The following is a 17,858-nucleotide window of genomic DNA, read 5'->3' as shown; positions in this document are numbered from 1 at the left end:
TTGGTTCGCTCACCACCTGCCGCAAGCCCAGTCTAGCAGCTATGTCCTTTAGGACTCGGCCAGCTCGGTCAGTAGTGGTGCTACCGAGCCACTCTTGGTGATGGACATTGAAGTCCCCCACCCAGAGTACATTCTATGCCCTTGCTACCCTCAGTGCTTCCTCTAACACTTTCCAATAGGGAAAACAATGAGAAGTTAAATATTCTGTTGGAACTGATTACTTCTGAAATATTCATAGTTATCTGGTTATCATTCATCTTAATTGCCAGGATGGAGTGTTTAGTATCTTCCTTCTCAATGAGGGGCTAAAAGTTTTATTGCTCGTCTACGTATCTGGATTTGAATTTTATACATATTAATGTAGTAAAATACCAATGTATTGGACAAGAGAAGAATATTGGTTTATCTACTCTATCTTCCAAATCTCCCATCAGATTCCTTATCATTATTCTGTAGTAATAACCCTGAATTACCTTTCCTATTAGGAATTTATCAAACCCTTTTTTTTAAAAACGGTTATCACCACCACCCACATTGATAATCTATTCCACAATTCTATCGCCCTGTTACTAAAAATTTTATCTATATTTCTTATTTGTTCCCAACTTTAAAATGCGTCCCTTAGTCCTCAATTTCTCTGTCTGACAGAAGAACTTTCCAGAATCCAAATTCTCCATAGAACCCTTAATGTGCTAACAGCCACCAGTCCAGTCGGTCTGTTCCTTTAAATTAGGACAGCACAGTGGACTGCCAGACAATGATGGTATCTTGGTCGCTCCCATGGTATCGCTCATTAAGCTGCATTATTTAGTTCATACAGTTATGCAATAGAAACATTTCCTATTCATGTAGGCCATGGGATTGTTGTTAGAGGCCCAGATGACTGCATTGCTATTACCAAAGCTGAAAGTTACTCCATGTAATTTATAAATTTATGAAAGATGTGGTTAGGCTTGTGAGTGGAAATAAAAATTATAGGCTAGAAATTTCTCAAATCAATGATTAACTGGGTTTTTGAGGGCAACAAAGAAAGCTGTTTAACACGATTTTGAGTGGGTGTGCTGAAACAGTCACATTAACACCCACACAGTGGGGGTTCACATCAACTAATGCAGAGCAGTACTTACTAAGTGCAATGATGAAGCATTTGATCCATTGAAACAACGCAGGGGAGACAAGGCCACAGCATTTTGAAGAAAACAGCCATCAAAGCAAAGGAAAGCCAGATTAACAGCCATGCTTGAAGGAATGAAGGAAGGGGGTGAGACCCTCTATGGGACAAATATCTCCAACTCCCCCCACCTCATCCCGAAAGCATTTTTTGCAGCAGGCATGGGAGCAAATCATAGAAAGGGTCAATGCTGTCTTAACCCCCTCTGGTCATAGAATAGCACAGGAAGATATCTGACTTGAAGTAATTCGTTAAGGTAAGCCAACAATATTGTTATATGACAAGAGCCTGCCACAAGTAGATATGAAAATTCTCTCTGCTCTTTCATTCTTTCTTACTATAGCATGTTAATCTGTAACAGGAGGTTATCCAGATTCAGTCATGTCAGAATAGAAGCAGCCCAAGGACTGCTTAGTATGAATAGGAACAATTAGAATGTACATTCTACTTACAATTACCAAGTGCTTAAGGCAACTTGTGTGCACATCAGCAATCCTTAAAGGAAGTTCACACACAGAATGTGCATCTAAAGTTCCAGCATGCAGTATGGCCCTGAAGTCGTGCAGCTGTGATACATTGTTACTGCTCACTGTACTATTCTTCTGTTTGCAGGACAAGATGGCATATAACAGGTGAGAGCAGATCCATACTGGTTAGACCCAATGCATTTTAAGCCTCTCGCACCTTTTGAGGAGGCCATTCTGGAAATCATAGGCTTGGAGAGCTTCAAGGGAGTGAAGGTCAGTGAATTTGGAGGCATCCTTAGAGCTCATGACCAGTACCATAATGTTCATATAACTTACTGATTGTTAGACAGGTACACTCACAACTTCAGTAACATCACTGGAGATTATCATTCAATGGAAGTAGTGCTTGAAGGTGCTTAAGTGTTACTTGTGTCTGTACAAAATTCACTGCGAGGTGTGGCATAATTATGGAGAAATCCAGTAGCCAGATTGGTAGAGTAATGGTTGTTTATATTGTAGCCTGCCTTGAAGTGCACAACAACTCCTGTAGGATCAGTAGTGAAGCATTCAGTGGCGCAAGCCATAGTCACAGTGGGATTATTTCTGATGAATGCTCACACTGCTGCTATACAGGCCTTAGAATCCAATCTTAAAGTTGCACTTTTGGTTGTGTTCAACACGCTGGGTCATCACAAAGAGATAACATTGAGCAGGGATTGACAGACCCCATAGATGCCTAAATTCTGATCACCCACAGATCAGTGGTTATGTTGAGGGAGTTCCCAGCAACGGGGGCTTGACTGTAATAGGAACCGATTGTAGCAGCTTTCTCTGAAGGCAATATCACATATCTGATTCATCAAGCATCTTTATGTAAATTACAGCAGATATAGCAGAAAGCTAGCAGGACCTCAAAAGTAACGACTAACATGGCTAACTCAGATGCAGGACCATCATAATGCATGTGAGTTCTAGGGCGTCCAGGATCCCAACAGACTGTCAGTGAAACCCTGTAGCCACCCAGCACATTTTATTCTTCCACAAGGGAATCACTTTAAAGCAGTAGTAGGTTAGGTGTCACATGTCAAAATCCACAAAGGGGAATCACCATGGCAAACCATACTAACAACAATTACATAGGGGACAACCAAATACATGCACCACAGTTGATTTAAACATTGTGCTGAGCATTTATGCATAATTACAGGAACCCTGTAAAAGGTGGGCATTTATGGTAGTTGATTAAAATGGGCTGGGAGCTCTAGCAGAAAGTGTTATGGGCAGCTTTACTATAGATGTCCACAAGAGGTTTCAGAGAGGGAACAGCTTAGGCATTTATAAAATGTATTTTGTGCAAGTGCCTGGGGCACCATTCTTCCAGGCTGCAATAGTGTTTCAGCAGCTACTTTTGGGTGTCACAGTCACCCTCCTGCTTTGGCATGGCTTCAGACTTCTGCTGTTCTCACTCAATGCTGAGGTCCCATTTCACAGCAATGCTATGCAGCAGATAATGATGATTCTTGATACTCTGGAAGGGATTGCACTGCAGTGCACTCAGGTCTGTCATAGCATTTGTAGTGATGCTTCAAGATTCTAGTAGTATGCTCTGCAATCATCCTGGTAGCAGAATAAGCTTCATTGTATCTAAGTTTAATTTCTGTCCTTGGTTGGCACAAGGGTATTAGCCATGGTCACAGAGGTTGCAATTATTCTCCCAGAAGCCATCCTTCTACTCTTGCATCATCATTAAGTAGGACTGACAGAGTTGATTTATTTTAAACAAAATCACTAAGAACTGCAGGGAAGCAAGCAATGATTCTGTGCTGGCAATTTCACATGAACTGCACACCGATAGAGTAATATCCCTTTTGGTTCATGGAGGCTACAGTATTGCATACAAGCAATACTGCCCAGTATGAGGAAACATAAGTACAAAGAAAGACTTGGAAAAATTGCAGATGTTATGGTCAGAAAAGAGATTATGGGATGATTCAATACAGGTGTTTAAATTACGATGGGATGTTACAAAGTAGGTAGAAAAAGACTGCTTCCAGTGGTTGAAGGGCCCAGAACGAGGGGATATAGATATAAGATTAAATGTAAGAGATTTAGAACAGAGAGCAAGATAAACACTTCTTTTTTTGCAGAGGATTGTGAGGCTGTGGAATGCATTATTGGGGCTAGTGATTGAAGCAGAGACCATGTTGACATTTAAGAATGAGTTAGGTAGATGGTTGAAGGAAAAGGGGGCAAGGGATATGGGAATGGGGTGGGCACACAGGATTAGGACTTGTGTGGAGGGTAAATAAGAACACAGACTGGTTGGGCTGAACAGCCTGTTTCCATGTTGTACATTTTCAGTAAGTTGTTGCTTATTGGGCAGTACGATTGTCAAACGGTTGGTATACATAAATGATAAGCTTTTGATGTCTCAAGTACATTTCTTCACTGCCAAAAAAGAACTAGAATTGAACATCTCATCATTTGCTGAATTTGTTGTCTTAAACTCAGCTTCCTGGCACTATTAATTCAACTCTAATTTGCATCTCTCACACAGTGTCCCTAGAGTGGCTCAGGCTACTTCAATCATAGAATCATAGAAGTTTACAACATGGAAACAGGCCCTTCGGCCCAACATGTCCATGTCGCCCAGTTTATACCACTAAGCTGGTCCCAATTGCCTGCACTTGGCCCATATCCCTCTATACCCATCTTACCCATGTAACTGTCCAAATGCTTTTTAAAAGACAAAATTGTACCCGCCTCTACTAATGCCTCTGGCAGCTCGTTCCAGACACTCACCACCCTTTGAGTGAAAAAATTGCCCCTCTGGACCCTTTTGTATCTCTCCCCTCTCACCTTATCTATGCCCCTCATTATTTTATAGACTTCTATAAGATCACCCCTAAACCTCCTACTCTCAAGGGAAAAAAGTCTCAGTCTATCCAACCTCTCCCTATAAGTCAAACCATCAAGTCCCGGTAGCATCCTAGTAAATCTTTTCTGCACTCTTTCTAGTTTAATAATATCCTTTCTATAATAGGGTGACCAGAACTGTACACAGTATTCCAAGTGTGGCCTTACTAATGTCTTGTACAACTTCAACAAGACATCCCAACTCCTGTATTCAATGTTCTGACCAATGAAACCAAGCATGCCGAATGCCTTCTTCACCACCCTATCCACCTGTGACTCCACTTTCAAAGAGCTATGAACCTGTACTCCTAGATCTCTTTGTTCTATAACTCTCCCCAACGCCCTACCATTAACGGAGTAGGTCCTGGTCTGAGTCGATCTTCCAAAATGCATCACCTCACATTTATCTAAATTAAACTCCATCTGCCATTCATCGGCCCACTGGCCCAATTTATCAAGATCCCGTTGCAATCCTAGATAACCTTCTTCACTGTCCACAATGCCACCAATCTTGGTGTCATCTGCAAACTTACTAACCATTCCTCCTAAATTCTCATCCAAATCATTAATATAAATAACAAATAACAGCGGACCCAGCACCGATCCCTGTGACACACCGCTGGTCACAGGCCTCCAGTCTGAAAAACAACCCTCTACAACCACCCTCTGTCTTCTGTCATCAAGCCAATTTTGTATCCAATTGGCTACCTCACCTTGGATCCCATGAGATTTAACCTTACGTAACAACCTACCATGCGGTATCTTGTCAAAGGCTTTGCTAAAGTCCATGTAGACCACGTCTACTGCACAGCCCTCATCTATCTTCTTGGTTACAGGCACAAGTCGCCACATAGGACTATGATATTGTGGCAATAACAGAGATCTGGCTCAAAGAAGAGGAGGATTGGGAACTTAATATTCATGACTACAAGGTATTCAGGAATTGAATTACGCTACTGGCTGTAGGCCACTAAACAGTGGGAAGGAGATAGAGGAGCAAATTTGCAGGCAAATTACAGATAGAATTATAGCAAGAACTATAGAGTATTGATAATGGTGGACTTCAATTATCCCAATATAGACTGCGATAGTAACAGTGTAAAGGATAAAGAGGGGGAGGAATTCCTGAAATGTGTACAAGAGAACTTTGTTGATCAGTGTGTTTTCAGCCCAATTAGGAAGGAATCAGTGCTGGATCTCATGGGTAAGATGGGTATAGAGGGATATGGGCCTAGTGCAGGCAATTGGGACTAGCTTAGTGGTATAAACTGGGCGACATGGACATGTTGGGCCGAAGGGCCTGTTTCCATGTTGTAACTTCTATGATTCTATGATTCTATGAAAAAACTCAATCAAATTCGTGAGACATGATTTTCCTCTCACAAAACCATGCTGACTGTTCCTGATCAGTCCCTGCCTCTCCAAATGCCTGTAGATCCTGTCTCTCAGAATACCCTCTAACAACTTACCCACTACAGATGTCAGGCTCACTGGTCTGTAGTTCCCAGGCTTTTCCCTGCCGCCCTTTTTAAACAAAGGCACAACATTTGCTACCCTCCAATCTTCAGGCACCTCACGTGTAGCTGTCGATGATTCAAATATCTCTGCTAGGGGTCCCGCAATTTCCTCCCTAACCTCCCATAACGTCCTGGGATACATTTCATCAGGTCCCGGAGATTTATCTACCTTGATGCGCGTTAAGACTTCCAGCAGAAGGAAATCAGAAGTAAAAGCATCATTCTGCAATCATTATTGTTTTAATTCAAAAACTGCACAATCTGTTGCATTATTCCTGCTAAGCTTCTATTTGAAATTTTTAAATTTCAGTTATAATTTAGTTGGCAATTTAGAAACTGAACACTTGTGATCCAAACTGACATACTATCCCAACTATCCATTTGGTCTGAGCCAGCATAGGGTTTGTTCACAATTGTAACAAATATTCTATATCTGACATAGAACATATATACACCGCCACGGCAAGCGCCATTGTATGAGCAGCTCACGAGTGGGACGTTTCATGTCATGACATCATCTTGCTTAGGAACCATACAGGGTCTCACCATGGATATAGGTAACAGATTATATTGTGTGTGCAGAATATGTCAGAAGCAATCTGATCAGATGCACTGCAGGTATTTTGCATCACCACTATTGGACTTTAAACAAATAAAGAATAACTGTATATTGCTGGGCTTGAAAGCTGTAATAATTATTGCAATACAATCCAAATATATTGACAGCAATATTAATCTGAATGGGGTTGACCTTTAAGAATGCGTGTTGACCTATATACAGATACTAACATCATTCTCGTTGAATTATTTTGAGACAGTTTGGGGGTATGCTTCTCTATCATCACTGAGTCATTTGAGGATTATATATTATTTCAATTATAAATTAAAGTTTTTTCAAAAAAAAGTTTTGCGGTAGTTCATCATTCATTTTTAACAGTTTCTAATCACATTGTACAAATGATAACACAAATAATATGGTGGAAAAGATTTATTGTAAATCATTGATACTTTGCCTAAAGAGTTTCATTTCTATACATTGTCATGTGTAGTCAGTGGTGACGAGAGGAAGTACAAAGCAATCAAAACTAATAGGGACATAAATTGTTTTATATTTGGCAAGTAATTGAAAAATAAAATGCAAAATAATAATATTCTGGGGAAAAAGGATGCAGCTAAATGTGGAAAATGAATGGTAACATATTTTTGAGGTGAGAATAGGAATAGAAAATACACCCTAAATAGTAAGATTTTAAATGGAACAGAGGAGTCGATGGATTTGATATACAGATCATTAAAGGTGGCAGCACAGTGGAAAGGCCATAAAAAGGCTAATCAAATCCTTGGTTTTGTATCTAGAGGCAGAGAATACAAAAGCAAAGAGATAATTTTGAACATGTACATGACCTTTGGCCACAAATGAAATATTATGTGCCTTTCTGGGCACTCTATTATAGAATTAATATAAAATCAATGGAAAAAGTGCAGTGTAGATTCATTAGGATGTTATCGAGGATGAGGGGTGACTGTTGTGAAGAGAGACTTGAGAAGATAGGCCTTTTTACACTAAGATGAGATACTTAGGGAGTGATTTGATAGAAGCCTTCAAGATTATGAAAGGCAAACAGTGGTCATCATAGAATCATACATCACAGCGGGAGGCCAATCGGGCCATCGTACCTGTGCTGGCTCTTCAAAAGAACTGTCCAATTAGTCCTACTCCCCTGCTGTTTTCCCATAGCCCTGCAGATTTTTCCTTTTCAAGTGTATATCCAATTCCCTTTCGAAAGTAAATATTGAATCTGCTTCCAGCACCCTTTCAGGCAGTGAATTCCAGATCGTAACAACCCGCTTCATTAAAAAAATTCTCCTAATTTCCTCTCTGGTTCTTCTGCCAATTAAATCTGTACCCTCTGATTACCTATCTTCCTGCCAGTGGAAATGGTTTTTCCTTATTTACTCTATCAAAAACCTTCATGATTTTGAACACCTCTATTAAATCTCCCCTTAACCTTCTCTGCTCTTGGGAGAACAATCCCAGATTCTCTAGTCTTTCCACATAACTGAAGTCCCACATCCCTGGTATCATTCCAGTAAATCTCCTCTGCACTCTCTCCAAGTGCTTGATATCCTTCCTAAAGTGTAGTGCCCAGAATTGGACACAATACTCCAGCTGAGGTCTAACCAGCAACTTATGAAGGTTTAGCATAACTTCCTTGCTTTTGTACTGTGTGCCTCTATTTATAAAGCCCATGATCCCGTATACTTTTTTTTAAACACCCTTATTAACTTATCCTGCCACCTTCAAAGATTTGTGTATGTGAACCCCCAGGTCTCTCTCTTCCTGCACCCCCTTTAAAATTGTACCATTTAGTTTATATTGCCACTTCTCATTCTTCCTACCAAAATGCATCACTTCATTAAATTTCATCTGCCATGTGGCTGCCCAATGCACCAGTCTGTCTATGTCCTCCTGAAGTCTGTTACTATCCTCTTCACTGTTTACAACATTTCTGGATTTAGTGTCTTCTGCAAATTTTGAAATTATGCCCTTTATATCCAAGTCCAGGTCATTAATATATTGGATTATTTTTACTAGTTGGTGAGATGGTAAGAAGTGGGGACAAATTTAAGATAATCACAAGAAGAATTAAAGGGGAGGTTTGGAAAAGTTTGTTGGCATGGAGGGTGGTTTTAAAAAAAATAAAAATTCTCTGACACAAACAGTTGTTGAAACAGAATCCATAAATTCTTCTAAAAGGGAATTGGGTAATTGCTTCAAAAAAAGAATGATAAGAAGCAAGCAGAAGAATTAGATTAGACTAGGTGGTGCAAGCGGGGAAAACCACCAGTACAGACTTCATGGGCCAAATGGCCTGCATCTGTATAGTAACATTCTGTGATTCCTTATTGTTGCCTTTGTGGCCATATCCCAATACCCATAACACACCCTCAAATCTGACGAATCGTCCAGACATTATTAGAAAAATATTAAAGATCAACAATATATCATTCGTCAGGCTGGAATGAACCTGTATTTTCATAAAATACATATAGTAATATAGATGTGTGCACATTTGGGGAAATTAGCCCTATGGTCTCTTATTGTTTTGTACACTATCAAATGATCTTTAACTATCCTGCCTAACAATTCATTTCAACTGAAAGCCCTCAGTGAGATTCCTGTGATATCCTCCAAATTTAATAGTTTAGTTAACTTTTTCTTTACCGTTACAGGTTGTTACTTAAACTGAATAAAATATTTGTATAAGCAGCCGATATACATATATAAAAACCTTTTTTTCCCCCAGTAGGTATAACCTTGTTGAAGCAAACACATTTCAGAATGAAATGTTACCAATCATAATGCAGCTTTAAATGTTCAATAATATATAGTAATATAGATGTGTGAGATTGAAAGGGTATCATCTTCCACTGTTTAAGTACTGTACATTTTCCTGTCCAGCCATTTAAATAAATAGTCATGTAGGGTACAATATCACTTTACACAAGTTTTTTTCCTGTTGATAACCAGCTGAGAAAGTTTTCTGATTGAAGATTTGTCTATACGGGAAAACACGTTCATCACATTTCCTGTCATGCCAACAAAGTCACACTGCAGCTTAATCATGTTGAACAGCCTTTTAAATGATAGGAAATGTATTAATTGAGCAGACACAACAAACCCAAGTAGTGGACTGATACTGAAGAGAGCTAAATAACAAGAAATGACATTGGATAAAATGTCTTGATCCTCATTAGGGCTGTCAATAGGACTTTAAACTAATAAGATGGGGGGAGGGATCTGGGGAAGATAACATAAGTCTGAAGAAAAAAGAATTAGGAAATTAAAGCCAGAAACTCAGATAATCTGAAAAGGGATTCTTTGTTCATTTCCTGGGGACGCTATGAATTTTAGTTAGTTATCAGGGTGTATGAAAATAGTCTCTGGGACTTAGGGCTCATCTATGAGAGTAATCTGAAACACAGAGGTCAAAAATATCTAAAAAGAGTAAATACAAAACCTCAAAACATAATGCCCATTACAAATTAGCTTCTGTTACAGTTAAGGTAGTCCTGATATTTTATATGTACATTAGATCTTAATTATATGTGCACAGTTGTAAACTGTGCTATCTTATGTGAATTCAGTAAATTAATAATACATCACTGGCAGCAAATGTATGCTTCGCACCCTTCATTCCTTTGGTTTTCAAGTTGTAGTATGCTTTTTAAAAATTACAAGTTGACTAATTTCACTTAAGCTCCAGTGAATTGAAATCTCCACATATTGATTGTTAGTTATTTCCCTGAATATCTTTTGTTCAGTTGTCAGACTAACTAAAAGCCTTTGTGAAAAGGAACACTACAGATTTTGATTTGCGCACCCCTAATTTGTTCCTGTTTAGATGCATGGAATTCAGCAATGCCTTTACAACATAATTTGTATGTACAAATGACACTTATAAGAATGAAACTGTGAATCAGAAATATTTAGACGGGTATTTCACATTATATTTAGGTTATTTTTACCTGAACTGGAATATAAAGCAAAATGAGTAATGATGTCTAGATTTTAAGGCTGCAGTTATACTGTTTTAAATGCTTTTCAATATGAAAATAGCAGTGTAACCTAAGAGTCAGGCTCTTACCTGATTCCAGAGTCTGCTAAAACCAAGCAGTATGAGACTACCTCCAGGAGGCCGACTGATACTGCCTGGGCTTCACAATGGACGGGAGTACGACTCCAGCTTGATGCAAAACCAGGATTAAAAGTGCTCAGTGCTTAGTGTGGAAACATTTTAGGATCTCAGCCTTATTAGCACTCTCATCTCCAGAGACTTGAGCACATAATCTAGGGTGACACTTCATCGTAGTACTGAGGGAGTGCTGCACTGTTGGAGGTACTGTTTTTCAGATATGATGTTAAACTGAGACACTGTCTACCCCCGTAGGTGGACTTAAAAAAATGTGGCACTACTCCAAGAAGAGTACAGGAGTTCTCCCAATTTCCTGGTCAACATTTACCCTCAACCAACATCCATAAAACAGATTTTCTGGTCATTTATCTCATTGTTTGTGGACAAACTGTGTGCAAATTGGATGCTGCATTTGTCTACTTTACCACATTTCAAAAGTACTTCATTGGCTGTGAAGCATTTTGGAACATCCCAAGGATATGAAAGGTGCTATATAAATTCAAGTTCTTCTTTATAATAAAGTGACTCAGCCACCTACTCTCTTCACATTAAAAAATAGCTGCTGGGTGAATAGAGCTCTGGGCATACATGTAAGGATGCATGTGCAGAGCTGTTTACTGGCGGGCAGTATTTAGGTCACAGCTCAGTTTGCTCTAGCAGCTACCAATCTCAGACTAGGTGTGTAGTATAATTTGAGCCTCAAAAGTGAGATGTAAGCTTCATTTTGCACAACCTCCAGATTTCACCATTGTGACATTGAACTCTGCATTTAATGGAATATGTTCCGATTAAATAGTTAAAACTAAATATCTGACGGGGGGGGGGGGATGATAAACGTTAGTCAGTTTCCTCAAGATCTTTCTCATTACATTGTATAGCGTTTTTGACAAAATATTCATGAGTAATCTTGGTTCCATAGTGTATTCACGAGGGAACTTATTTCACAGCACCCCTTTATTGATCAGTAACTTGCTGATAGTGTGACAGGATCTCTCCTGCTTAGCTGCTGTATTTGGTTATCAACAGAATGACGAGGAAAAGAAAACGCGGAAATTCTATACATTCACCATTAAAATATCATAGGTTAAAAATGATTGTTAGTCATGTTGGTGAACCAATGTTTAACATATTCACGTGCCTATACTCTGTCCACTATTTTAATGGAAGTATTAAACCGTTCAGTTAAGGGGCTTAATAGCTCCATTAAAATGATGGACATAAAAAAGTCATCCCGTGCATTAAGCGTCCATTCACTAATTTGCCAACAGCAAATTATATCTTTATATTCTTTTAACACAACAGTTTTGGAAATGCACACAAGTTCCTTGATTTGAATGTTTTCCTCAAACCCAGTCTCACATTTTTGCACAATCCCTTATTCATTCTACCTGCAGAATGAGAAACCGGGAAGGGGATGGGTCACCCAGAGGGGTTTCTTTAGGGATTTGCCCGTTGATTTCTTTCATTGACCCTTTCAGTCTGCCATTCTTCCAATCTCGGGTATACATTTCATTCTTATTATTTGACCATTTGGTGATTCACCGTCTTCCCATCAGATCCAACCTTTACCGTCCAACACTGTCTATCCCCCACCCTTCCCTTTTTGTTCACTCCACGCCTCTCGTCCCTCGCTACCAGTCCCAGAAACCTGGAATAACAGCTTCCAAAACCTGAACTCGTGGAAATCAACCACCAGATTTGATTTTAGTACAAGAAGCGCCAAGAGCCAAACAAATGGTCCACCAGAGACGGAATCACAGAGCTCCACCCCACACTTACCCAGTCTACTGCAAAACATTGGAACAAGTACCAGGTCTCCAGCTACTTCTCCCAGCCATGACACCAATGGCTGCACAAGTAATATAGATTTTAATGGAAGATTTTTGTGCACATCACAGTATATGATACAAAAAATATAGTCCAACTGCTACTGCAACCAATAGGAAATTACATATTCTTAAACCAGAAAGTATATTTTAATGTATATATAATGAATATATATATATATATATATATATATATAAATAATAGATGAACTACCATAATACACCATAGTTAGCATGACTGGTTAAATAGATAAGCGACCATAATACACCATAGTTAGCATAACCAGTTAGCTCGGCTCGGCACTGCTGTTCAGACCGACTTCAGTACGCAGAGCTCGAGTCCACAAACACAGCGCCAGCTCTCCGGCAGCACAACTTTTTTGGGTGCCAAAAATTATTATGGATTTAATGAGGGTCAGATCGCATTTAATTCATTCCGCCCGGCTAAGCGGTCACTTGACACATGGTCCGTGCCACCTCTTATTATCTGGCATTGTATTAAAAGCAAACCACTGCATCCAGATGCGGCGCATTGGCATGGAAATGCACTCTGCGTATTAGAGTTAAAAAAGGTCTCTCCATTTACCTCGAAAGGCTACTTTGGCGATCCTATCGCCTTTCCCCCGGAGATCGGTGACGGTTTTCAGGTGGACTATGAGAGCCATGCTGACTCTCGAGTCCGGCCAGAGTTAGTGTTGCTCTCCGAGTAAGTACCGCTGCACTCTGACTCGCTTTTCTCGGTCGGTTACACACACGGCGATGAGCAGTTACTGAGAGCCGAGTTACTGCTGCCGAGCGTCTCCTCCCCTCAGTACAACCCACTGCAGTTCATCCAGTTTGTTGATAGGAAACCCTAAATAATTAAGGAGCTTCATTAACAGAGCAGGTTTCATGTATCATTGACATATTTTTTTTAAAAGCTACTCTAGTATCGTATGTACTACCATTCAATAGAGATTAGACGTCAATGAGTTAATCCAGCTGTTAGGAGGCGTTGACTTGTATTTTGAAACTGCAGCAGATGCATTTTCAATGTGTGGACGAGTTCTCTTTGCGTATGTATGTACCTACAGTATATCTATATAAATATATGTTTAAGTGGGTTTTTGGTGCATTGAGGGAGATGATGAATTCTGACACATAATGAATTCTATTTGTGAATTCAAGAAAGAATTTACCCCGACTAAGCTGAGAAAGTATTTTGAGAATCTTCAAAAAAGAGTTGGAGGAGGTGCCGCAGTCAATGTTCCTTCACTCTGTATCTGACAAGAACCCGCTTGAGACATGCAAGGAGCCCAGGAGCCTATCGGTTGCTGTAATGGCCAGTTCCATGATTGACTTGGCAAGTTAACCTGTGTAAAAACAAGTTGATATGATGTCAAACCATCCATGAAGCAGCCACACTTGCTTCAAAAGGAGGTAATGGCCAAAAGGACATTGCTTCTGACTGACAGTTTGCAATATCTGCCCTTAGTGGCCTAATTTATTGAGTGAAGACGTGCATTAATAGTATCACCTTGCAACACTTATTTTGAGATTGTTAACAGAAATTGACCAAAATGTCCAGGCTACAGTTTAGAAAATGAATCCATAGCATGAGGTTTTTTTTTTACTGGAACTACCAGAGGACATTGATTAGTGCATTTGGCAAACTGAGATAATGGTACATATGTCCAAGATACCTTGGTTCATGATGAATTCACCATGAAATCCATGTGCAAAACTTTCCCTAGATGAGAAATGTTCAAGCATTTGTGAGCAGTTTAATTGCAGATCAGCGTAGATTTCCTGCATGTGCATGGATTGAGCAGGAATCAAGTGCAGCAAGCTTTGCACCTACTAGAGTTGCACATGCCTGAGCCTGCCAAATCCTCTGTGGTTAGGTCTAAATATGTATGTGCAGCAAGTTCCTAGTGTGGAATATACCAGTCAGTGGGAGGTTGATGTTTGGGCGGCAGGATATCCAATGCTGCTGCAGGGATTTAGAGGCATGAAGCTGCAGGTTAACTGGCAGGGAATTTTTGGTGGATAAAAGCTTGACCACAATACAAATCATTGCCTAAATGGAGCAGAGGCATCCATGAATCCCCTGATTTGCCAAACACTCCATGTACAGCCAGAAGAAATGTGGCAAAAGAGGTGCCCTGCGGTTTGATACTGCAGGGCACCATTCACACAGACAAGCTGTAGAGAATGTATGGGAAGATGTAACAGCCCGTGACTATGTTGTTTCCACCACACGAAAGAGCTGGATGCAAAATAGACCTCAGAAAATCAGACAAAGTAAATCTACCCATGACCGTGTACCAAGTAGACTGGCAATTGCACATGCCACAAATTTTCTCTCTCACTCAGGCTACCTTACAACCTTTTAAATACTCACCATGCATACTTATTCTGTACCTGTAAAACTTGCCCTGACATCCTGAAAGGGCTTTATCCAAAAAATACTTCAAACAAAATCTAGTTGCATTATTGAGGTGCATATAGTCATATCCATGATGGGCTGCAAAATGTGCATGTGTGAGAAAAGGCGCGAGGCTGCTTAAATATGCAAATCGGGAAACTACATCGATTGTAGGACCCTGATTGCAAAATTCAGGTACAAAAGGGACCATTGGAGGTCGCTCAAAAAACACACCAGGAAATTTTGAGATTTTATTTTCGTGGGCCCAGGAGAAGCAGGAGTTCTCCTCCTGGGCCCACAAAAATACTCTGGCCCACTAACGACCTGTTCGAGCACCACTCCAGGATCACCTCTCTTACCACCCCCCCAGATCTGACCTTCTGGCAGGCTCAGCATAGAAGCTGCCGATTTCCCTCCCTCCCTCAACCAGCGAACTGCAGCAGGGCACCCGTTTGGCACCAGCAGCTTGCTGGGAGTATTTACATTAGGCCCCAACCCGAATTTGGTCTGGCCTCATGCTGGCATGAACCGACGGGTGGAGTGACTACACTTCATCAAAGAGAAAGCACCGTGTAAAATGCACGGAGCACTTAGAGAAAAATAAATTGGGATTCACTTTTAATTGCTTTGTCCAGAGAGTTTATTTCTCCTGTCGCGCATTAAAGTGCCAGCAAATATCTTCTTTCATTTTGTACCGGAAATAAAATACAGTGATTGGGACAGTTTTCACACAGCTCTTAACATTAAGAGAACAGTGGCTTACCAAAGGCACTTGAACTTTGTAGCTTCCAGTTAGTGCTCTGGTGCACCCAGAGGTGGAATGAACATTGGAATTGTGGGTACCACTTTACAGATCGCCTCCTTTTTTTTTAGAAAAGATCTTCCTATTCTGCTCAATTTTTGAAAGGGATTTGTTTACGGTCAATTTTACTTTGAGACTGGAAACAGTCTTTTTGCTGGTAGCCAAGAAGCCACATATCCTCTATGGTGTGATCTGAAACACAGAGGAAAATATACCCAAAATAACCTCAAGAGCTATATTGGAAAAATGCATCTAAAATAATTTACCTATAAATGCCTGTGTACCTTTAAGCTGACTAACCTGTGCAGCTTACTTTTAATGCCTGATCTGAATGGCTGTAAATAATGATACTACCACCCAAACATTAAGAGATCCGATGGGCTTGAAGGGGAAAATGGCCTAAGAATTGCCGTAAATGTGTCCTCAAAATGGAATCGGTAGTCAGACTGAATGCTAGGGTTAATGCTAATTAAACTATGAATGCTTATGTAAACAAAACTTTCCTTACCAGAGATAGAAGACAAGCTTTCAAAATCACAGGCCTGGAGATGGATTGTTAAGGGGGACATAAAGATGTCCTGACTTATCAGGATCTGCCTTTGTGAACAAAGAACTGAGAAGTTAGGGATTAAAGGAGTACCATGCATTTCCAGGTGCCAGTACTTCATTGATTTGGAGGTCATTAGGAGTACCTACAGGGTTGTGGTGTTGGGTGATTTACACCAGAAAGGCTAAACCCTAACACATGTCACTCAGATTGGTCAATAGAATTGGGGAGGTTTCTTTGGAAATTAAGGATTTAGAAGATGCTGCTTTTAACACTCAAGTCTCAGTCTTCATACCTAGTTCTTAGTTTAATTCTAGTTCTTTTAGTAGTTCTTGTATAGTTTTGCTGTAGTTCGAAGAGTACTTTGGTTAGTGTATGTATAAAGGGCGTCTCTGTAAAATTGGAACGTGCCTCTCTAAGAGAGAATTGTAAACAATTTTACAACACCAAGTTATAGTCCAGCAATTTTATTTTAAATTCACAAGCTTTCGGAGGCTACCTCCTTCCTCAGGTGAACGATGCGGAAAATGCGCATCGCGCATCGTTCACCTGAGGAAGGAGGTAGCCTCCGAAAGCTTGTGAATTTAAAATAAAATTGCTGGACTATAACTTGGTGTTGTAAAATTGTTTACAATTGTCAACCCCAGTCCATCACCGGCATCTCCACATCACTCTAAGAGAGAGACAAAGAATACAGAACTTAAGATTTTTGAAGTGTAGTCACTGTTAGAATCATAGAAGTTTACAACATGGAAACAGGCCCTTCGGCCCAACATGTCCATGTCGCCCAGTTTATACCACTAAGCTAGTCCCAATTGCCTGCACTTGGCCCATATCCCTCTATACCCATCTTACCCATGTAACTGTCCAAATGCTTTTTAAAAGACAAAATTGTACCCGCCTCTACTACTGCCTCTGGCAGCTCGTTCCAGACACTCACCACCCTTTGAGTGAAAAAATTGCCCCTCTGGACCCTTTTGTATCTCTCCCCTCTCACCTTAAATCTATGCCCCCTCGTTATAGACTCCCCTACCTTTGGGAAAAGATTTTGACTATCTACCTTATCTATGCCCCTCATTATTTTATAGACTTCGATAAGATCACCCCTTAACCTCCTACTCTCCAGGGAATAAAGTCCCAGTCTGTCTAACCTCTCCCTGTAAGTCAAACCATCAAGTCCCGGTAGCATCCTAGTAAATCTTTTCTGCACTCTTTCTAGTTTAATAATATCCTTTCTATAATAGGGTGACCAGAACTGTACACAGTATTCCAAGTGTGGCCTAACTAATGTCTTGTACAACTTCAACAAGACATCCCAACTCCTGTATTCAATGTTCTGACCAATGAAACCAAGCATGCTGAATGCCTTCTTCACCACCCTATCCACCTGTGACTCCACTTTCAAGGAGCTATGAACCTGTACTCCTAGATCTCTTTGTTCTATAACTCTCCCCAACGCCCTACCATTAACGGAGTAGGTCCTGGTCCGATTCAATCTACCAAAATGC

At 40.3% G+C, this 17,858-nt stretch overlaps 1 protein-coding gene across 2 annotated transcripts in view; it reads right to left on the bottom strand.

The window, feature by feature from the left end:
* otofa (otoferlin a) overlaps positions 1 to 13,309 on the bottom strand; it is a 397,912-nt gene extending 384,603 nt beyond the window's left edge. For both annotated transcript variants that reach the window (XM_067983769.1, XM_067983768.1), the window contains exon 1: positions 13,181 to 13,309. In XM_067983769.1, coding sequence (XP_067839870.1) covers positions 13,181 to 13,259 — 79 coding nt within the window. In that variant the 5' untranslated portion in view covers positions 13,260 to 13,309. The remainder of the gene's footprint in view (positions 1 to 13,180) is intronic.
* Positions 13,310 to 17,858: the final 4,549 nt, after the last annotated feature.

The sequence above is a fragment of the Heptranchias perlo genome, chromosome 5 (assembly GCF_035084215.1).
Source record: "Heptranchias perlo isolate sHepPer1 chromosome 5, sHepPer1.hap1, whole genome shotgun sequence".
Lineage (NCBI taxonomy): Eukaryota > Metazoa > Chordata > Chondrichthyes > Hexanchiformes > Hexanchidae > Heptranchias > Heptranchias perlo.
Note: the sequence above shows the minus strand (reverse complement) of the source record. Positions and strands in the feature narration are given on the sequence as shown.